This window comes from Pelophylax lessonae (assembly GCF_965119305.1).
Source record: "Pelophylax lessonae genome assembly, chromosome: 11".
Taxonomy (NCBI): Eukaryota; Metazoa; Chordata; class Amphibia; order Anura; family Ranidae; genus Pelophylax; species Pelophylax lessonae.
Window position 1 is genome coordinate 10,435,576 of NC_138778.1, and position 19,026 is coordinate 10,454,601.

Here is a 19,026-nt window from a genome sequence, read left to right on the forward strand (position 1 = left end):
ATTTTTTTCCTTCAACTACATTTCTGAAAGTTTAGTTCAGCCTTTCTCAAACTTTTAACCCGAGAGGAACCCTTGGAATAATTTTTAGGTCTTAGGGAACATCTGTTAAAATCAGTTTATTGAGGACAATGCCCCTTACATTGGTGGTCAGTAGAGATGAGCTTGGGCATCTTCTGAACTCATCTCTTACTCAAACTCCTGTACTCCAATGCTCTTATGAGTTGTGGGATGGAGAGATGAAGTACGAAAAAAGTGGAGTTCGGGGGTTTGGATAAGAGGAAGATTGGAGAATGGCCAAGCTAGCGGTTAATGAGAAGAGCACCCCCCTTACAGTGGTGGTTACAATACTACCTTTACCAATGGCTAAAAAGATCGATGTAAAACTATATACTAAATAAGTATATACCCTCGCGCCTCTGGATGGCCTAATTTGAGAAAGTGCCTAAATAAATAAATAAATATGTATGTGTCTAGTGACGTCACTACGCTCTGACGAAACGCGCGTCAGGTGGAACGCACGCCGCACGCTTCCGGGTAGCCTGGTGGGACGCAAACCGGCAGTCGCCGCTCTCCATTCCCAGGCATATACCCATAGCTGGCATTTATTTGCTTTTACTTGTTTTTATACCTAGTACATTTTATCGGCAACTACAATAAAACACCACTTTTTAATGGTACTGCACTATTGGAGCACTTTTTTGTCCCCCTGTTAATTTGGACCTGGAGGACCGGTTTCCAAACGGAGGAGCGCTACGGACCATAGTGAACCACAGAGCCCAGCAGTTACCCATAGGCTTGGGAAGCCACAAGCTCATAAGGTCTTGTTACTATATGGTACTCAAGACCCATCAAGTCCGGTGAGTGTGCACCCCTTATGTTACAAGATATGCCGAATATACCAGCAGTTGGAATATTGGAAAAACCATACTAAGGCATTATTTGCACAAGATCACTAATGAACTTTATATTGGGACTTTAACAATATCTGACACAATTTATTCATTGATGTATTTATAGCAACACTATATCCAGCACTTTGCACTTTAATATATTTATATGTTTATTATTTTGGATTTATCACTTTTAGTCCCCGTTCACATGCAGGCGACGCTACTTCCAGGGGCGACCTCCGAGGTCGCGGTGCGAGCAGCGCGCGCGACCTCGGAGCGGCCGCCACGGACTTCATAACATTGAAGTCTATGGCGGTCGCCTCCTGGTCGCCCCAAAGAAGCTCCGGACCCTTTTTCTAAGTCGGAGCGACTTGTGTCGCTTCTATTAGAACGGGTCCGCAGCTTCCCTATGGAAGGCGACCTGCAGTGACCTGTGAGGCGACCAGGTCGCCTCACAGGTCGCCTTAGTGTGAACGGGGCTTTAAGGAAATAATTTTCTTCACCTGATTGCTTTCACTATTCAGGTGTGGGAACAAGGAATTGTTCGCCCCTGACTAACTAGGAGCAAGCGCTATATTAACCCTTTGGGGCTTAAACTTTCACTTTTAAAAAGATCGATGTCATGCCGTTAGGGCTGCTCGGTGGCAAAGGGAATAGAATTATCCAGGCACCATTGGATGGGAGGTCAATCAGCCACAGATCAATGTACCCTTAGGAACATCTGGAGGAAGCCTAGGGTTTCATTGAACTCTGGTTGAGAATAGCTGCTTTAGTTTGATGGATTTGTATATTTTTGGCTGTGCTGTACACATCTTCCTTCTTAGAATATTTGGTACAGTTCTTAGTCAGAACTAGTAATGTTTTTAGTAGAAACAAACAGTGTTGACAGAATTTTGCAGCAGTGTGGTACATAAATGGTGGGAACCTGTATGTAAATCCTATTGATCGGTCCATACCTGTAGTGCAAAAACCAGGGCATCCACCTCCTTCAATAGTAAAATAGAGGAGTAAAAGGACAAGAGGAACTTAACCACTTAAGCTCCAGCCCTATTTCGGACACTTTTTGTTCACAAGTTAAAACCAGTATTTTTTCCTAGAAAACTACTTAGAACCCCCAAACATTATATATATTTTTTTAGCAAAGACTCTGGAGAATAAAATGTTGGTCATTGCAATATTTTTTGTCACGCGGTATTTGCGCAGCGGTCTTTAAAACATTTTTTGGGGAAAAATTTTGAAAAATCACATTTCACTGCATTTAAAAAATACTAAACAGTAAAGTTAGCCCATTTTTTTGTATATTGTGAAAGATGATGTCACGCCGAGTAAATAAATACCCAACATGTTACGGTTTAAAATTGCGCCCCCCCCCCCCCCCCCCGTGGGATGGCGACAAACTACGGTCAATAGAGATCTCAATAGGCGACGCTTTAAATTTATTTAATGGTTACCAGTTTAGAGTTAGAGTGTAGCTCTTTTTTTAAAATTATTGCTCACGCTCTAGCGATCGCGGCGATACCTCACATGTGTGGTTTGAACGGCGATTTCATTTGCGGCTCGACTTCCGTATACGTTTTTTTTTGTGCGCGAGCTAACGGGGGCGGCTAAATTTTTTTTTTTTCCTATTTATTTTATTTATTTTTTTAACTTTATTACAGTTTTTAAAAAAAAAAAAAATCTGATCATTTTTATTGCTGTCACAAGCAATGTAAACATCCCTTGTGACACCAATATGCATATAAAAGACCCTAGACCCCTCCACTACACTTCCCTGTATGCAAAACGCCGAAAACTGCGTTTTTGCATACAGCCGTTTTTCAAATTTGCCGCCTTTTGCAGCACAGTAACCTGGAAGTGACGTCATGGACGCCGCCTCCGGGTTACGTCATCGGAGACCCGATCGAAGCCGTTTCCGGCATTGATCGGGACTCCATCCAGCCGGCGGACGTGCCGGCTGGGTGCTCGGGGCTCCCGGTGGGACGGGAGCCCCGGTAAAAGCCACGGAAGGTGGCGGGGGGGGGGGGGGGACGTCCCCTTCCACCCCCCGGGTAACGATCGAGCGGCTCCCGAGCCGCATCGGTCGGTACCGACGGAAAGCCAACCATCGGCTCTAAACAACTGTACCGGGATGATGCCTCTAGCTAGAGGCATCATCCCGGTACACTACCGCAAAGTTACCGCCGTCATATGACGTCCGCCCAGGGATAAGTGGTTAAAATAAATCGTTTTTAGGAGCAGATTGGGAAAGTCACTTATCCAATAATAGGTTGTCAGCTCATTCAGGATATCGTTAAGACCAACAAAATTGCTTGTCTAGACATCGCCATACCAAACACATATAAATCCAAAGTCTGCACAGGTCTACATCTGGCCTGACATGACCCCTTCAGACTGGACAGTACCTGGCTGTGAAGGAGCTGCACTCGCTCTGTGACGTCCAGGAGTTCTTGTTCTGCCAGTTTTCTAACTCTTTCTGTTTGCTCCAGAGCATTTCGGAGCTCCTCAATTTCCGTCTGCTGTAAGTTATTCCTGCGTTCAGCTAATGCCAGGTGCTCTTTAAGGTCCTCGTGCGCATGAGCCAGATCATCAAGTTGTATTTGCAAGTCCTGTGATAAAAACACATTTTTACCCAAAATATTTTCTACTGTGCAACCATTTACTTAGTAGGGCAGTCAACTATACAACATTAATTCCAATATTAATATTAGAGCCTCTGATCACATAGGCCAAGATCTCTTGTTATATTTGGTCATAAAACATCCAACTTTTACAACATTTCACCAAGATACATAGCTCTAAAATTACATTACATTGCACAAATAGAGAATATGGCCATTATCACTGACCTTGAGCTGGGCCTGCAGATTTTTCAGCTGTTTCTGACTCTCAGCTACCTGCCGGTTGGCATGGCCTAGCTGCATCTCCATCTCATTGAGGTCTCCTTCCATCTTCTTCTTGGCTCTCAGGGCATCATTCCTGCTCCTGACCTCAGATTCCAGAGTGCTGTTCAAGGCATCAATGGTCCTCTGAGTGTTCCGCTTCAGCTGGTCAATCTCTTCGTCCTTCTCAGCAATTTTCCTGTCCACCTCCGACTTCACCTGGTTCAGCTCCAACTGGATGCGAAGTATTTTGGCTTCTTCATGTTCAAGACTTCCCTAAGTAGAGAATGTATTGTGTCAGTGTGGATTATTTATAGTGATCTGGATGATGAAGCTACAAAAAATGGCGGGATCCTTCTTTACCAATTCTCATAGAATTAAAGCGTTGCCCGTGATGGGTTTGTATTCAATGTCTCAGACAGCCATTAGGCTTGTGGATTTGGATTGTAGATGTATATTGTAGTTAGAAAAGATTAAATTATTAAGTTTGATGGGTCATAGGAAGACACTGGATGCGGAAGTCAAAAGGAAAAAATACATAAAAACGATGGAGGAGGGGTCAAAAGGTAAAAATACATTCAGACTTGGATTAACTCAAAATCCCGTGTAGCAGTAAGTAGACCAATTCCTTTTGGTGGACAAAAAGATTTCTTGGACGTACATTGCAGAAAAAAAAGCCAATGCGCTGCCAATGGGGTATAGGAAAAAATAAGAGTGAGGTATATATATATATATATATATATATATATATATAGCTTTGGGAATTTACCCCCTGGACCAACATTTAGCGAGACAAGTGCCGATTCCCCCTTTTCTTTCTTCTTATCCTTGGACGTACATTATTATTTAAAGCGATGAATACATTTCACAAAAAGCTCAAAATTTCAAATCACATTGAAGTCAATGGAGGACAAATTTTGATGAGCATTTGAGGCCATTTTGAGAGCTGCTTGAAAAAGCATTTATTACATAAAACTCCCACAGGCCCCTCTGAGGGGGTTTGTTAGCTTAATTGTTTTGAAGTAGTTTGCTGTTACTTGAAGTGTTTAAGGCAATATTGTTAAAAGGGTATAAAACTAGAACCTTAAAAATGTAAAAAATGGTAAAATGTAGGGATTTTTTTTAAGATCTACAGCACAGGTGTCAAACTCAAGGCCCGTGGGCCGAATGCGGCCGCCCAGGCCATTTCATGTGGCCCTCGCACCTCTCTTGCAACTGCGGTACCCCCCTTGTCTCTTCCCCACCTTGTCTCAGTAGTCGGCAGCAGAGAGGACAGAACTTCTTTGCCAGATCCTGTGATTCTCTGCGCAGAAAGGCTCGTCTTTGCCCACCCTCCCTCTCAGCAGTCTGCAGCAGAGAGGAGGGCAGAACTCCCACAGATCCTGCCCCTCCCTGTGCAGCCACAACACCACCTTGTCTCTGCCCTCCCATGGCCTCAGCATTCAGCAGACTCTGTAAGCTGACTCCAGCCCTTCTTTGGTCCTCCTTCAGACCTTGCACTTTCTTCTTCCCAGATCCACCCGCATCTTCTTCCTGGCTGTAGCACAAGGTAAGGGGGTGCATTGTGATGTAAGGAAGGGTGGGTGACTCTTGACCTATGATGGTGGGGAGCTCTTGACATCCAGTGTTGGGGGTAACTAGTTACAAAGTAACTGATTACAGTAACTACATTACTTTTTTTAGTAACAAAGTAATGTAACTAGTTACAATACTAATATTGGTAACTACACTACTTTACTAGGCTATAGGAAGTAACTACACTACTTTACTAGGCTATAGGAAGTAACTACACTACTTTACTAGGCTATAGGAGGTATCTACACTACTTTACTAGGCTATAGGAACGCGCTTTCCTGCGTTACCCAAGCCGTGCGATACAACCGTTATTTCGAAGGATAGAGAGGGATGAAGTTTATGACTTTTTGTTGCACTTTATGTTTTATTCTGTTTTTTTCAGGTTTTGTTCTCATGTTTCCCAAAGCCTGTGTTTATACAATAAACTCTATGCAGAAAGAGTGTCATGTATCTTCTTCTACACGGTCAATTAAGAAAGAGGAAAGTAAAGTAATAAGTAGTGAAGTTACTTTTCAAATGCAGTAACTAGTAATCTTGTTAAAATTTTCAGAAGTAACTAGTAACTAGTTACATTTTTTGAGTAACTACCCCAACACTTTTGACATCTCATGTAAGGGTGTAAGGGGGCATGGGGTGCTCTGGACATATAATCTTACAGATATAACCAGCCCTTTGAGGGTAACCATAATGCTGATGCGGCCCGCGATTAAATTGAGTTTGACACCCCTGATCTACAGCATGATTTACATTTTTAAGGAGTTGTTACACCAAAAACAAACAAAAGGACACTTTTTCTGGGGGGACTTTCCATGCAATTCTGTTGACAACTGCTTATCTAACAGGGCAAAAGTGACCATAGCAACAGTCCCCTGTAGACCTCAATACATAATTTGAGTTTCAAACAGATTTGAAATCTCACCACTAATAACTGGATTAGCATTTTTGTCGGCTTGTGTGGATGTCTACAACTTAGTAACATGGCCACCTTAACATTGTAGGTATTTCATAATGGGCTCAACATCTCTTTTGTGTCACAAAACTACTGAAAAACTAATTTTGTAGACCCGTTGACAATCTTTGCACCAGTATATCCATCATACATACCTCAGCTTCCTCCAGAGCAGATACCAGGTCAGCTTTTTCTTGCTCCACCTGTTTCTTAGCTTTCTCCAGCTCACTGGCGGTCTTCGCTGTCTCTCCAACCTGATCAGTAAGGTCTGATATTTCCTCTGCAGTGATGACAGAATTCAGGAAAATTAATATCACCTCCTTCACTATCCAGAGGCTGAAATTGCAGAGCTTCTGGGTTTGCTGAACAAAACTGAAACATACGTTGGAGATTCTTGTTCTCTCGTTTTACTGTTTCCAGCTGATCCAGGACCATTTCATAGGCGTTACGTAGTTTGAAAAGTTCGGTGCTCAGACTTCTCGATTCCTTCAGAGAGAGCTCCAGCTCGGTTTGGCACTCCTCACATTTTTGCTTCCACTCACCTATAACCTGGAGCAGAGAAGTGGCCATTACTTGGGGACCAACCATTTTAGATTGTTTACATTTTCCTTCTCTTGGTTAAATTCAAACTATAGGCAAACTTTTTTTCTTTGTTTTGGATACAGTGGTGAGGGATTAGAATATTTTAACCACTTTACCACCGGAGGATTTTGCTGTCTTACGTCTGGGCCACTTTTTGCGATTCGGCACTGTGCGACTTTAACTGACAATTGCGCGGTCGTGCGACGCCGTACCCAAACTAAATGTATGTCCTTTTTTTCTCACAAACAGAGCTTTCTTTTGGTGGTATTTGTTCGCCTGTGCGATTTTTACTTTTTGCGCTATAAACAAAAAAAGAGCGTAAATTTTGAAAAAATAACAATATTTTTCACATTTTTCTATATGAAATTCCCCCCCCAAAAAAATGTAAAAATCAATATTTTTTTTATATTTTTGGCCAATTTGTTTTCTGCTACCTATTTTTGGTAAAAAAAATCACAATAAGCGTATTTTGATTGGTTTGCGCAAAAGTTATTGCGTTTACTAACTAAGGGAAAGATTTCTGTCATTTTTGGTGTTTTTTTTTTAACGAGTAATGGCGGCGATCTGCGATTTTTTTTGCGGGACTGCGACATTGCGGCGGACAGATCGGACCCTTGACTGACATTTTTGACACTTTTGGGGGTACCAGTGACATTACTGCAGTAATCAGTGCTATAAATATGCACTTTTACTGTAAAAATTACACTGGCAGGGAAGGGGTTAATTTTATTGCAGAGGGAGGGGTTAATGTATGCCTGGTGCTTACTGACGTGTGTGGGGGGAGGTGACTGAGTGACACAGGGACAGATCGCATGTTCAGCTATGCTGAATTCTGCAATCTGACCCTGCCTGTCACTTAGGAGATCCGGCCACTTTGTTTACACAAGCAGGCGGATCTCCAAACTTGATTCCCCGACGATCGGGGAAGAGCGGCGGTGATCACCGCCGCTCCACCCCTGGCCCGACTCCTGCTGTGACTGAATACAGAGGGAGCGAGCCTCCGGCGGCGTGCGTGCGCCGCCCACAAGGGGAGGAGTCCGGCGATGTAGGTCTACGTCGCTGGACGGGAACTAACCACTTTGCCGCAGTAGAGCTCGAGTGAGCGGTCGGCAAGTGGTTAAAGGTTTTTTTTTTTTTTTTTGCTGTCTGTGCCCCCGTTAGGAAGATTCAACCTATCTATTTGTCCTGTTTACCGTAATCATTGAAAGTGAAAGTAAAAGAGATTCCCAAATTTTGGGTTTTCCCTAGAACTGTAATAGAGGGGAAATTTTCCAGTGGGGACACGAGTTCTGGTGAGTGACCCAGGTGACAACCAGGGATTCCCTAACGTTGGAGAGATGTTGTGGCTATGGAATGGGAAATGAAGGAAAATCTCCACAATGAAACCCAGATATCAAAATAAGTTACATGGGTTATAACCCTCCCTTACTCTATTCAAAATGAAAAAAAAAAGTCTTTAGTTCTATTTTAGGTAAAGCTGTTAATAAAAAGGTCTTTCAAAAGGGAATATGAGGAAATACCCTATCAAAGTTCCTTTGCTTTTTGTCTAAAGCTGCTGCCGCTGCATTTGACCTCTCCACATCAAGCATTAGGTCATCAACTTCCATCTGAAGCCTCTGTTTGGTCTTCTCTAGAGATGAACATTTGGAATTGAGAGCTTCATTGTGTTCCTCTGCTTCCTGTAGACGCTGAGCAAGTTTTTTCCTATGGTATAGCAGTAAAGAAGAATGACATAGTCCCCCAAAAAACAAAACTACCTCTAACCAATTTAGAACTAATGTACATAAATCAACACAAATTGGTAGTTTTCATTTTCATTTCAACCATGGTGGTCCTGCAAATAGCATATGTATATATATCAGGGCTCGACAAACCCCAGGCCCCAGGTCACCATTGCGACCAGAGTTTTGGACCTGACGCCTGGGCTGCCGCAAATGTCCCCCACACCCTGTGCGAGCCTCCTGCCTATGTATCCTGAGCTCTGCTTGCCCATCTGTGGGCCCAGGACTGCCATAGCGGGTGCCACCGGGTAGAAGGGGCGGCGGGAGGTGACTTTACCCGGAATTGGCATGTGACGTCATTTCTGGGTCCCTGTTGACAGTTTTCCTGGCCATCAAAGCTGGGAAAGAATGGAATGGAGTGCAATGTGCATTGCATTACTTTCAGTGGAGAACAGGGCAGACGTGCAGGGTCTTTTAGACCCTATAGGTCTTATTAAAGAGAACCTGTCTCCAAAAGAAAACGTCACATAGGGAACTTTTTGATGTGATGAAAAAAAGTTAATAACAAAAAAAAATGTTTTAATTGAAAAAATTAAAGGTACACCCAAACACATAACATTCCCCTCCCCCCATAAAAAACAAATGAGGCCCCCACCCAAACATATACATACGTAGAAACCTAAATGCACTCGGCGGAACGCCTACTCCTGAAAATGTTAATTGATTGCGATACACATGTTACATATCGCCAAAAACACCAAAATGAGACCAATAATTCTAGCACCAGACCTTCTTCCTAACGCTAACTGATGACTTATAGAGGGCTTTTAAAGTGTCGCTCGTGTAAAATATAGGGTACCTGTTTAAGGTTTGACATGTTGGGTATCAAGTTTCTCTGTGCAACCTCAGCTTTTATGTTTTAACCATAAATTGGGTAATTTATTGCCTTTTGTGTCCCTAAAGGTAATGTTTAATGTATTTTTTTAATGAGATGTTTTGCTTCCTATATCTTTGCGGTAATATCATGTGACATAGAAAATTGGAACTAACTACTAAAGGTTAAAGGAGAAGTTCACCTTCGGGAACATGTTACACGTTCCACCTGTAAGATTTGTTAGTTTAAAAAAAATTGGCTCCTAACATTTTTAGCTGGCTCCTAGGTTGAAAGCAAATTTGTCAAGCCCTGATTTAGATAGTTGTTATGCTGACAACTCAAACTCCCATCCGAGTGCATTTTTTGTTGGCAACATTACGTATTTGTTACTTACTTAGCTTCCTCTAGCTCCTCTGTACGCTGGATGGCATCAGTTTCATACTTGGTTCTCCACACTGCAACCTCATTGTTGGCCTTTGATAATGTGCGCTGTAACTCTGCCTTGGCCTCTTGTTCCTCATCATACTGTTCACGCAGAAGGTCACAGTCATGGCGAGCAGATTGGAGAGCATGTGCAAGGGCACTTTTAGCCTAATAAAAATAAATAAACAAATTACATAGAATTTTTATTGTAAATCCTTGTTTGGTTGTCTACACAGTTGGCGGGTGGTCCACCATGGCGTACTTTTGTTTCATCCTCCAGCAGTCTTTTGAGGTCTTCGATCTGCTGGGTAAAGGTAATTTTGCCTCGAGTCAATTGAGAAATCAATGCTTCTCTCTCTTCCACCACATGAGTTAGTTCACCTACAGAAATAAGAACAAAAAAAAATGTACTTTTTTAAAGAATTGACATAAAAACAAAAATGGTTCAACCAAAAAAATTGGGAACTGAAAAAATAAAAATATTTCATAGATTTCTGAATGTTTTTGCAAAGACAAACCATGTTCATTTTGTAGGCGAGCTTTTTGGGTTGTGAGATCATTCATAAGTCGAATGTTCTCCTCGTTCTGAGCCTTTATCTCAGAGAGTTGGTCCTCCAGCACCCGACACATCTTCTCTAGGTTGGCCTAAATTAGGAATAAAATTAATAAACAATTTGGATTTACCAGGTGTTGGCATATTTGTAATAATATCACTTTTTTGCAACATTTCAACATAATCAAATCAATACTTCACTTTTGAGCGTCAAGTAATAGACCAGCTTTGGGTAGAAATACTCTCTTGTTACTTGAAAGATTGTATTAACATGCCTTATTATATTTCATATATATTTCAGTTTATGCCCATTCTATGATGGAGTGTGGGCCCTTGCATTTACATAGTAACGAGCCAGGCTAACACTCATTCTTCCACCCTGGACACCAGACAGTTGGATATTTTGCATTTAGACGACATGTTAAACACCTTTTCATTCATTCATTTGGACACTTGACAGGGTTAAGTCTGCGCATGGAAATTACTGACACCACCTAAACACATTTGACAATTGCTTGCATTAACACATGACAACTGAATACAGACAGAGCGACTCATACCACAAAACACAGATTCAGATACAAGAACACCTCATATTGACACAGACGCATAGCGAAAACAAAAGCCTTTTCATGTACTGTTCTGTGAGATATGCGCTATTGTTAATTTGACTGATGAATTGTAAACCAGTTTGGAGCAGTCTTTCCCGCTCAAACCGTGCCTTAAATATGAGCGAAACTTGCAATAAAATCAGTTGTGTCTGCGCTAAGTTTGAGTGCTATGTGTCGTCACAACTCCCGGCTGGATGAGGGGAAATTCACTATCTAGGGGGGGTTAGCCACTGAAGGGCCGTATATCATGTTTTAATTGCCTCCTGACGAGATATGAGCTAACATTACTCAACTGTGGTTGGAAGGACCAATGTTGGTTAGGGTCTGATGATACTGCTTGGCTTATACATAGAGAATACTCATCAGACATTCCTTCCAGCTGTATTAGAGTATAACCATATTTATCATATGATTATAAAACTCGAGTGGCCTGCACAGAGCCTGGACCTCAACTCTACAGAACACCTCTGGGATGAATTGGAATCCCAATTTTGAGAGACCAGAAATTCCAACAGACACATCCTAAAGTTTTGCAGAAAGCCTTCTCAGAACATTGGAGGTTGTTACAGCCAGAAATGAGGGGACAACTCCAAATTAATGGCCATGGTTTTAGAATAGGACGTCCAACAAACTCACATAGGTGTAACGGTCCGGACTCCATCTGGGTTCCTCACCTTAGACTTGGCCACAGTTTCCATGTTCCCAGCTAGATCATCAACCTCCATCTTTAGTTCAGTCTTTTCCTTCTCAAGCTTCTGTTTGACACGCTGGAGGTTTTCAATCTGCTCTCCCAGCTCTGCCATCCCATCAGCTTGTTTCTTCCGCAAAGCGGCCACAACTGATTCATGCTGCAATGTGGCCTCTTCCAGGTCCCGCCGCATCTTTTGGAATTCAGTTTCCCTCTTTTTATTCATTTCCACTTGGACAGCGCTCGCCCCACCAGCTTCTTCCAACCTCTCGCTGATGTCTTCCAGTTCTCTGGACAATTCCGCTCTCTGCTTCTCAACCTTTGCTCGAGCTGCTCGCTCCGATTCAACCTCTTCATGCAGTTCTTCATTGCTGGCCTGAAGAAAAGTAAATAAGTGCATTAATGGAAATTAAATCAGTGTAACTGACTTTTTAGCTCATTGTTTTCCAAAGTGTTTTATGTGGATTTCTGAATGACTGATAGATGGCAGGGTTAAGGATTTGTAGTAGGAGAACACGTTCCTCTGCCAGATGCCTTCAGCTCACAGTAGAAGGAGTATGTTGACTTCAACTTTGTTATGAGATATCTGCTTCTTTGGACAACGAGGGGCAACATCTAGACAGGAAAAGTGTGGGGTAGGTGCAGCAACGTGCGATGGGCAGTGAGCAAGCGGAGTCCAAATTTGTCAAAAGCGATAGATTGTAGATAGGCTCAGCAAGTACAAACAGCTACGGCTGGGAGTCACACCCACCCAGAGCCACTTACAACTCTAACAGCAGTGGAAGACTGGGAACCTGTCCCTATGCTGGCTGGTCAAATAAAGCGCGCCAAGCCTGGGAGCCAAAGTCTTAAATAGACTCTGCCTGAACCATGATGTCTGCCAAAGTCGCATGGAGCTCCATCATCCAATGGGATAAATGCCTACCTGTGACTGAGGAAATCATAGAGAAACTGAGTTTCTCTCTACTTACTCCTCCATTCGCATTGCCGCTGTGGTTGTGCACCACCTGCAGTGGAGAATACAAACTGCACCTACCTACACACTTTTGAATATAATAATTTGTAATGGCCACCAGTTGTAATACAACAGCAATATAGGTGTATTGTACATATGGTGACTTCTAAGGGAAAAGGCTGTATTTGGATTCTAAAAAAGTTGTGACCGTAATACATGACCAATCAAAGATGTTACAGTAACATGTGACCAACCAAAATTAGGCAAACACTTTTCTAGATCAGTGGTCTTCACTCTCCAAATGAATGTGGCCCTTCGCTTGCCTTTATCTGGCCCTCGGGGTACCATGCCATCCACTGTCACCCATGATGGGGCGCTATTTATTCCACGACACCTATGATGGGGCACTACTATTTCTCCCACTGACACCAATGATGGGGCACTATTCCTTCCACTGGCACCAATGATGGGTTAGTACCTCCCACTGACACCAATGATGGGTTACCATTCCTCCCATTAACACTATCAATAGGGTACCATTCCTCCCACTGATACCAATGTTGGGGCACCATTTCTTCCATAGACACAAATGACAGAGCACTATTCCTACCTTGAATACCAACAATGGGGCACCATTCCTTCCACTGATATCAACAATAGGGCACTATTCCCTTCACTTAAACCAATGATGGGGCACTGTTTGCTCTCACCGACACTGTAGGAGCGTGGGACATGCTCCTCCATCTTTAGTTTCCATTTAGTATCAATTTTGTATATCTATGTATTTAAACTCAATTTAGGACATATATTACTGCACATATGTCGCAATTGACACATTATAGCATGTTCTAATTATACTATCTGTTTCCTGTAGAATACCGTCGCCTTCTAGTTCTTCTTTCTGTGGATGAGATCAGAAATGTCTAAGCTTTCATTATTAACCAATAGAATCTGCTGAATAACTTAATGTCCGTAAATGGAGCGTGTTTCCTATAGCTCGTATAGCTTGATATTGATTAGTTTATACCCCATATAAGGAATGTACCTTAGGCCAATCCCTTTTGATGATGCATGTATATATAGTTTTGAAACGTAGTAAACTGGGAGTAAGCCTTTGTATGAGACTCTGACTAGTTGATTTATTTCAGAGGCAGAGGTTTCCTCCCGGCGGCTCCGCTCTTATACAGAACAGATTAGACTTGACTATAGTGAGGGACGATTTAGAGTATTAAGAGGTGGGATTGACCCAATCACCTACAGACACCATGGGTGTTTTCTAATCCCAGTGCCCACAGCCTGACCCCTTTAAACCCTCAAGGCCAGTAAACTGGTCCTTTATTCAGAAAGTTTGGAGACCCCTGTTTTAGATCATGTTGCATGGATTCACAGGAGTCCATTACAGGTGAATGTGACAATCTACTTCTAAATATTGGTGTTATTTTTTTATGTGTCACTGCTGGTTGTCTTGTAGGAAAAAAGAAGGCACATTTACGAATGGCCCATGTGCCAAAGCTCTTGTGATGTAGGGGGTGTTAATTATGTAAATAAAAGGAACCCATAAAAATCCATGAAGAAAAGAAATGGCATACCAGAAGCTCCTTAATTTTTTTCTGCAGTTGGGCATTGACACTTTGTTCATCTTCAATTTTTCTCTGGAGCTCCGACACTTCAAAGTCCTTCCTATAAAATTAGGTGGGCAAACTGTAACATTAATCTTGTCCTATTGTGAACAGATTGGGTTAATATTCACATTACCTGAGCTTCGTTGTTCAGATGGTAATTACCAGAGCTAAAAAGTACCCAAGTCAGGAATTACTGTCAAAAACTAGAACACTTTCTAATGTCTAGCTGAGGATTTATACAACTTTCTTTTGAAAAAAAGAAAAAAAATTGCTTATATTACAAAATGTAAAAATGTTTTCATACTTTTTAACCCTTTCTTCTGAGTTCACTTTGTCATTCTCCAGATCCATTGTGGTATCCTGACAAAGCTTTAGATCCCCCTCTAGTTTTCTTTTGATTCTTTCCAGGTCAACCCGTAACTTCTTCTCCTGCTCCAGAGTCCCTTCAAGCTGGAAACCAAAACACATCACAATGACATTATTTTTCAGTATTTCTTAGAGATTTAAAATACTTTCATTTTAATATTTGTTGCTTGGCTTTTTGTTTTACCAATGCTGGTCTGGGCTAAAATGTAAAAATGTAATTCACAAAAAAATATGCAGAAATTAAATAAATTGGGTAGAAGGTATTGTAACATCTGATGAACATTGTTTATACACATTGATACATCTGATGAACAACTGATGAACATCTGATGAACGTTGATTATACACATAACCTTATTTTAATAAAATGAAGGTCTACTTGAAGAATCACAGCACATACTTAAAAACAACCATAATGATCATTAGATTGTATTTGGACTTTTTCTTAAGATAACAAAAAAAAAAAAAATGGTGTAGCACCCTCATAGTGTAGAGTAGGCTTCTAGGTAAATTTAGTTTAGCTCCTCTGTAATCAGTGATGCAGGTGTTGATCGCTTACGGGTGCTCAGTGTTTCACAGTCTGCTGTTCTGCTACTTCCCCCATCTTCTGGGTGCTTCTAGAAGCATTGTGGGAGGGAGGAAGAGCAGAACAGGTAACCTGAATATTTATAGAACTCCAGCCAATCCCTATGAAGGTGTGCCCAGAAGGTGGAGGGAAAGTCCATAAAAAGACCTGCACAGCAGAGGGCAGTGTTCCTGGGTCCAGTCCTACAAGAGGGGTTGCCTGTGAAGGGGCAATACCCATGGGGCAGCTTTCTGGAAGCATCTATAGCAGTGATGGCGAACCTTGGCACCCCAGATGTTTTTGAACTACATTTCCCATGATGCTCATGCACTCTGCAGTGTAGTTGAGCATCATGGGAAATGTAGTACCAAAACATCTGGGGTGCCAAGGTTCACAATCACTGATCTATAGTAAAGACACTGAGGATCCAGCTAGGCTTAGCTAGCGGCCTATTCACAAGCTGAAATCCAAGATTTAAATTGGGTCTTGAGAAGCTAATTGGAGAGAGCCAGGAGAAAGTTGGTGGGGAAGAGTCCAGCTGTCCTATGGTGGTGTGAGTCTACATCTCCATGACTAGGAAGAGCCTGGTGGATATTGGCAGGAGGCAACCCATGATCCCATTGCTAAGTGAGTAGCAGTCTTATTGCTGTGGGATTAGTGACTGTGTGCAGCTTTTTAAACTCTGGAAGGAATACAGGTTACTGTCAGCACAGCAAATCCTATAGGACCTTCTGCAGTTTTACAGTAGAGCCAGCAGTTTGTAAAGTGCAGCTTGGAATTGAGCAGTCCTCAAGTTATCCATTTCTGCAGTTTTGGGGAATCCTGTGCTCCCTAACCCTATCCAAGTTCGTCGTTTCCAATAAAAACCCTAAAAAGAACGCCTAGATTGTTTTCTGAGCCAGTGGAGGACAGAAAGTAATGCTGTGTGCCTGGCTTTGAACAGCTAAATTGAACCAAATTCATCAGCGACTCCTTAGGGGGTGTGCTACAATGGGAACAGATATTTTCTGTTGAATCTGCTATAGTTTGCTTCAAATATTGCTGTTTTGTAGGTGTCAAGTACAGCCTAGGCAGTTTAGTTGAATCAAATATATCCATAATTCATTGAGATTTGATGTTTTTGTTTCTATATTACATAAGCAAGTGATCACCTACATCATCAACTTGCTGTTCCAGTTTGAGCTTCATTTTGGTGAGAGAGTTGACCTTGTCCTCTTCAGCCTGAAGGTCATCCAGAGTCTGTTGATGAGCCTCCTGTATTGCTTTCTTTTCTTTGGTGAGCTTCACAATAGCCTCATCCAGGGCAGCCATCTCTTCAGTCAAGTTCTTCACCTAAGGGGAAATAATGACAATAGTCACAAAAATGCGTTACAACTATTGTCGATTCACCTCTCCCAACAGTAAGTCCGAAAGAAAGATAAGTAAGATTCAAGCTGAACTGTGGCTTTTTGGTGTTCAGCCAATGGGTGTACCAAATAGGGTGTTCTCCCACCCACTGAGACAAACCTATGATTGCAACAGGAAGTCATACCAGACTAAAAGGGTATAGAATTTGGTTTGGTGAAGATCCCACAACTTTTTTTTTTTTACGTTTTTTTAGCATGAAGTCTCCCTTAATATCCATACCGGACCCTCCTCAAAGATAAGGGTCTGGTATTTATTTTTTTGGGTGTCAGGAGTGTGAAACTCTCTTGTTTCTCGACAGCTGCTGGTCTCCTTCCAGCATCCTGGTTTTGGTGGTGATGCATTCTCCCTGTCTGCCTGGCCACCTGCAAGGTGATTGATGTAGCCAGTCTCTGGGTGGAGACCAAACCTGATTTAAGCCAGTCAAACCTGTAGTCTCATGCTTGTTAAAGCATTTGTAACATGTGCTCCAAGATTCCTGTTTGCCTGTGCTGCCTGCTAGTTTGAATCCCCTTGTTGGCGACTTCTCATTGGCTTACCTTTAAAAAGACTATCCCCCCTTCAGTCCATCATGAACGCTGCTGCCAGGCTCATCCACCTTGCAAACCGTTCTGTGTCTGCTACCCCTCTTTGCCAATCCCTTCATTGGCTGCCACTCAACCAACGAATTAAATTCAAGCTACTAACCATAACCTACAAAGCCATCCATAACTTGGCGCCCAGCTACATCACTAATCTGGTCTCAAAATACCAATCAACTCGTTCTCTTCGTTCCTCCCAGGACCTCCTGCTCTCTAGCTCCCTTGTAACCACTTCCCATGCTCGCCTCCAGGACTTCTCCCGAGCTTCTCCCATCCTCTGGAATGCTCTACCCCCATCTGTCCGACTATCTCCAACTTTGACTACTTTCAGACGATCACTGAAAACACATCTCTTCAGAGAAACCAATCTGGCAACCACCTAACAACTGTGCTCTTATTTTCTCCATCAGCCCATCCCCCACAGTTATTACCTCTTGTATCTCTTGACTGTCCCTCTTAGATTGTAAGCTCTAATGAGCAGGGTCCTCTGATTGTATTTGTACTGTCTACCCTCAAGTTGTAAAGCGCTGCGTAAACTGTCGGCGCTATATAAATACTATATAACAATAATAATAATATCAAATACGCTCAGAACTCAGCCTGCCTTGAACCCAAGCTGTCACTGACAACTCTGCCTGTCTGCCAACCGCATGTACATGTTTGTTGTGCTCAGTTTGCCTCTGCCCCGGCGTGGTAGCCAGGGACTAAAGCATTGTGTATAAAATCTTAGGGCAACTGGTAGGCCTGCTTGCCTTATGGGAAAGGGGTCTGCTATAGGTGACGAACACAGAAGCTATAGTGCCTGACCCCCTGCGCTGTTTTTTTTTTTTGTAGTCCCCATAATATCTACAACAAACCCACATCTCAGATAAGGGTCTAATATGGATGATGGGGATCCCCAGCCACTTTGTTTATAAACAGAATGAACCCGCTGGGTGATGTTATCTACTGCTTTGGCGTATTTTGATGAATTTCCCTGGTACTTTGGCTCATCATTAGTCACCAGTAGAAAGAACATTTTATAATATTAGCAGCAGTTTGCACCTTGTTTTCTGTAGCATGTTTTTCTTTCTCTACTTTGGCCAAAGTCAGTTCCAGGTCGTCAAGGTCCTTCTTCAGCTCGCTGGTCTCATCTTCCAGTTTCCTTCTTCTGGCCGTCAGATCGGCGCTCATCTCTTCTTCATCTTCCAGCCTGTCCATAAGCTCCTTCACCTTGGCTTCCATCTGAATTTTACTCTTAATAAGTTCATCACATCTTTCCTCAGCATCTGATAAATTCTGATTTTCCTATTTTAAGAAGAAAAGAAGCTGTAATTTCACGTTCAATATGGACTACAAGATAGAGACCACAAAACGGGATTTATAATTGTCTTCCCACCTTATACTCCCTCTTTTTTCACCCCTCAGACATCACTTTGCACACAGATATACAGTAAATATACAGTATATATCTCAGGAAAAATCTATTGTCTACTTTTTCTTATTGCAATTTTTGTAAGCTTGACAGATGACTTTTTTCTCCTAATTTTATTGGATTTGAAGGACTGAGGTGTTGCGTGTCCGGGAACATAACAGAAGAATGGTACAGCCATGACAATAATGGATTTCTGACTTTTTTCACATCTTAAATTCATCTTATCTTTCATGAAGAAGCTCAAAATAGAATTGGAAGGGTGTAAAATATCTGTCAAGTTGCAAATTATCATCTCCTTAGTCTTTATCATTGGATGAAGTGATACTAAGCAAAGCAGAATTCAGAAATACGCTGAAAAGTATTAGCAGCATAAC

The 19,026-nt window shown here is 42.2% G+C and overlaps 1 protein-coding gene across 1 annotated transcript in view; it reads right to left on the minus strand.

Moving 5' to 3' along the window:
- Nucleotides 1–19,026, minus strand: part of LOC309567093 (myosin-4-like) — a 97,123-nt gene that overhangs the window by 14,380 nt on the left and 63,717 nt on the right. The window contains exons 22-34 of the mRNA XM_082272417.1: nt 18,283–18,525; nt 16,409–16,585; nt 14,627–14,772; nt 14,290–14,380; nt 11,732–12,121; nt 10,412–10,538; nt 10,156–10,274; nt 9,865–10,061; nt 8,396–8,579; nt 6,677–6,842; nt 6,449–6,573; nt 3,737–4,045; nt 3,293–3,496 (exon numbers count right to left, since the gene is read on the minus strand). Of these exons, the coding sequence (XP_082128543.1) occupies nt 3,293–3,496; nt 3,737–4,045; nt 6,449–6,573; nt 6,677–6,842; nt 8,396–8,579; nt 9,865–10,061; nt 10,156–10,274; nt 10,412–10,538; nt 11,732–12,121; nt 14,290–14,380; nt 14,627–14,772; nt 16,409–16,585; nt 18,283–18,525 (2,478 nt within the window). The remainder of the gene's footprint in view (nt 1–3,292; nt 3,497–3,736; nt 4,046–6,448; nt 6,574–6,676; nt 6,843–8,395; nt 8,580–9,864; nt 10,062–10,155; nt 10,275–10,411; nt 10,539–11,731; nt 12,122–14,289; nt 14,381–14,626; nt 14,773–16,408; nt 16,586–18,282; nt 18,526–19,026) is intronic.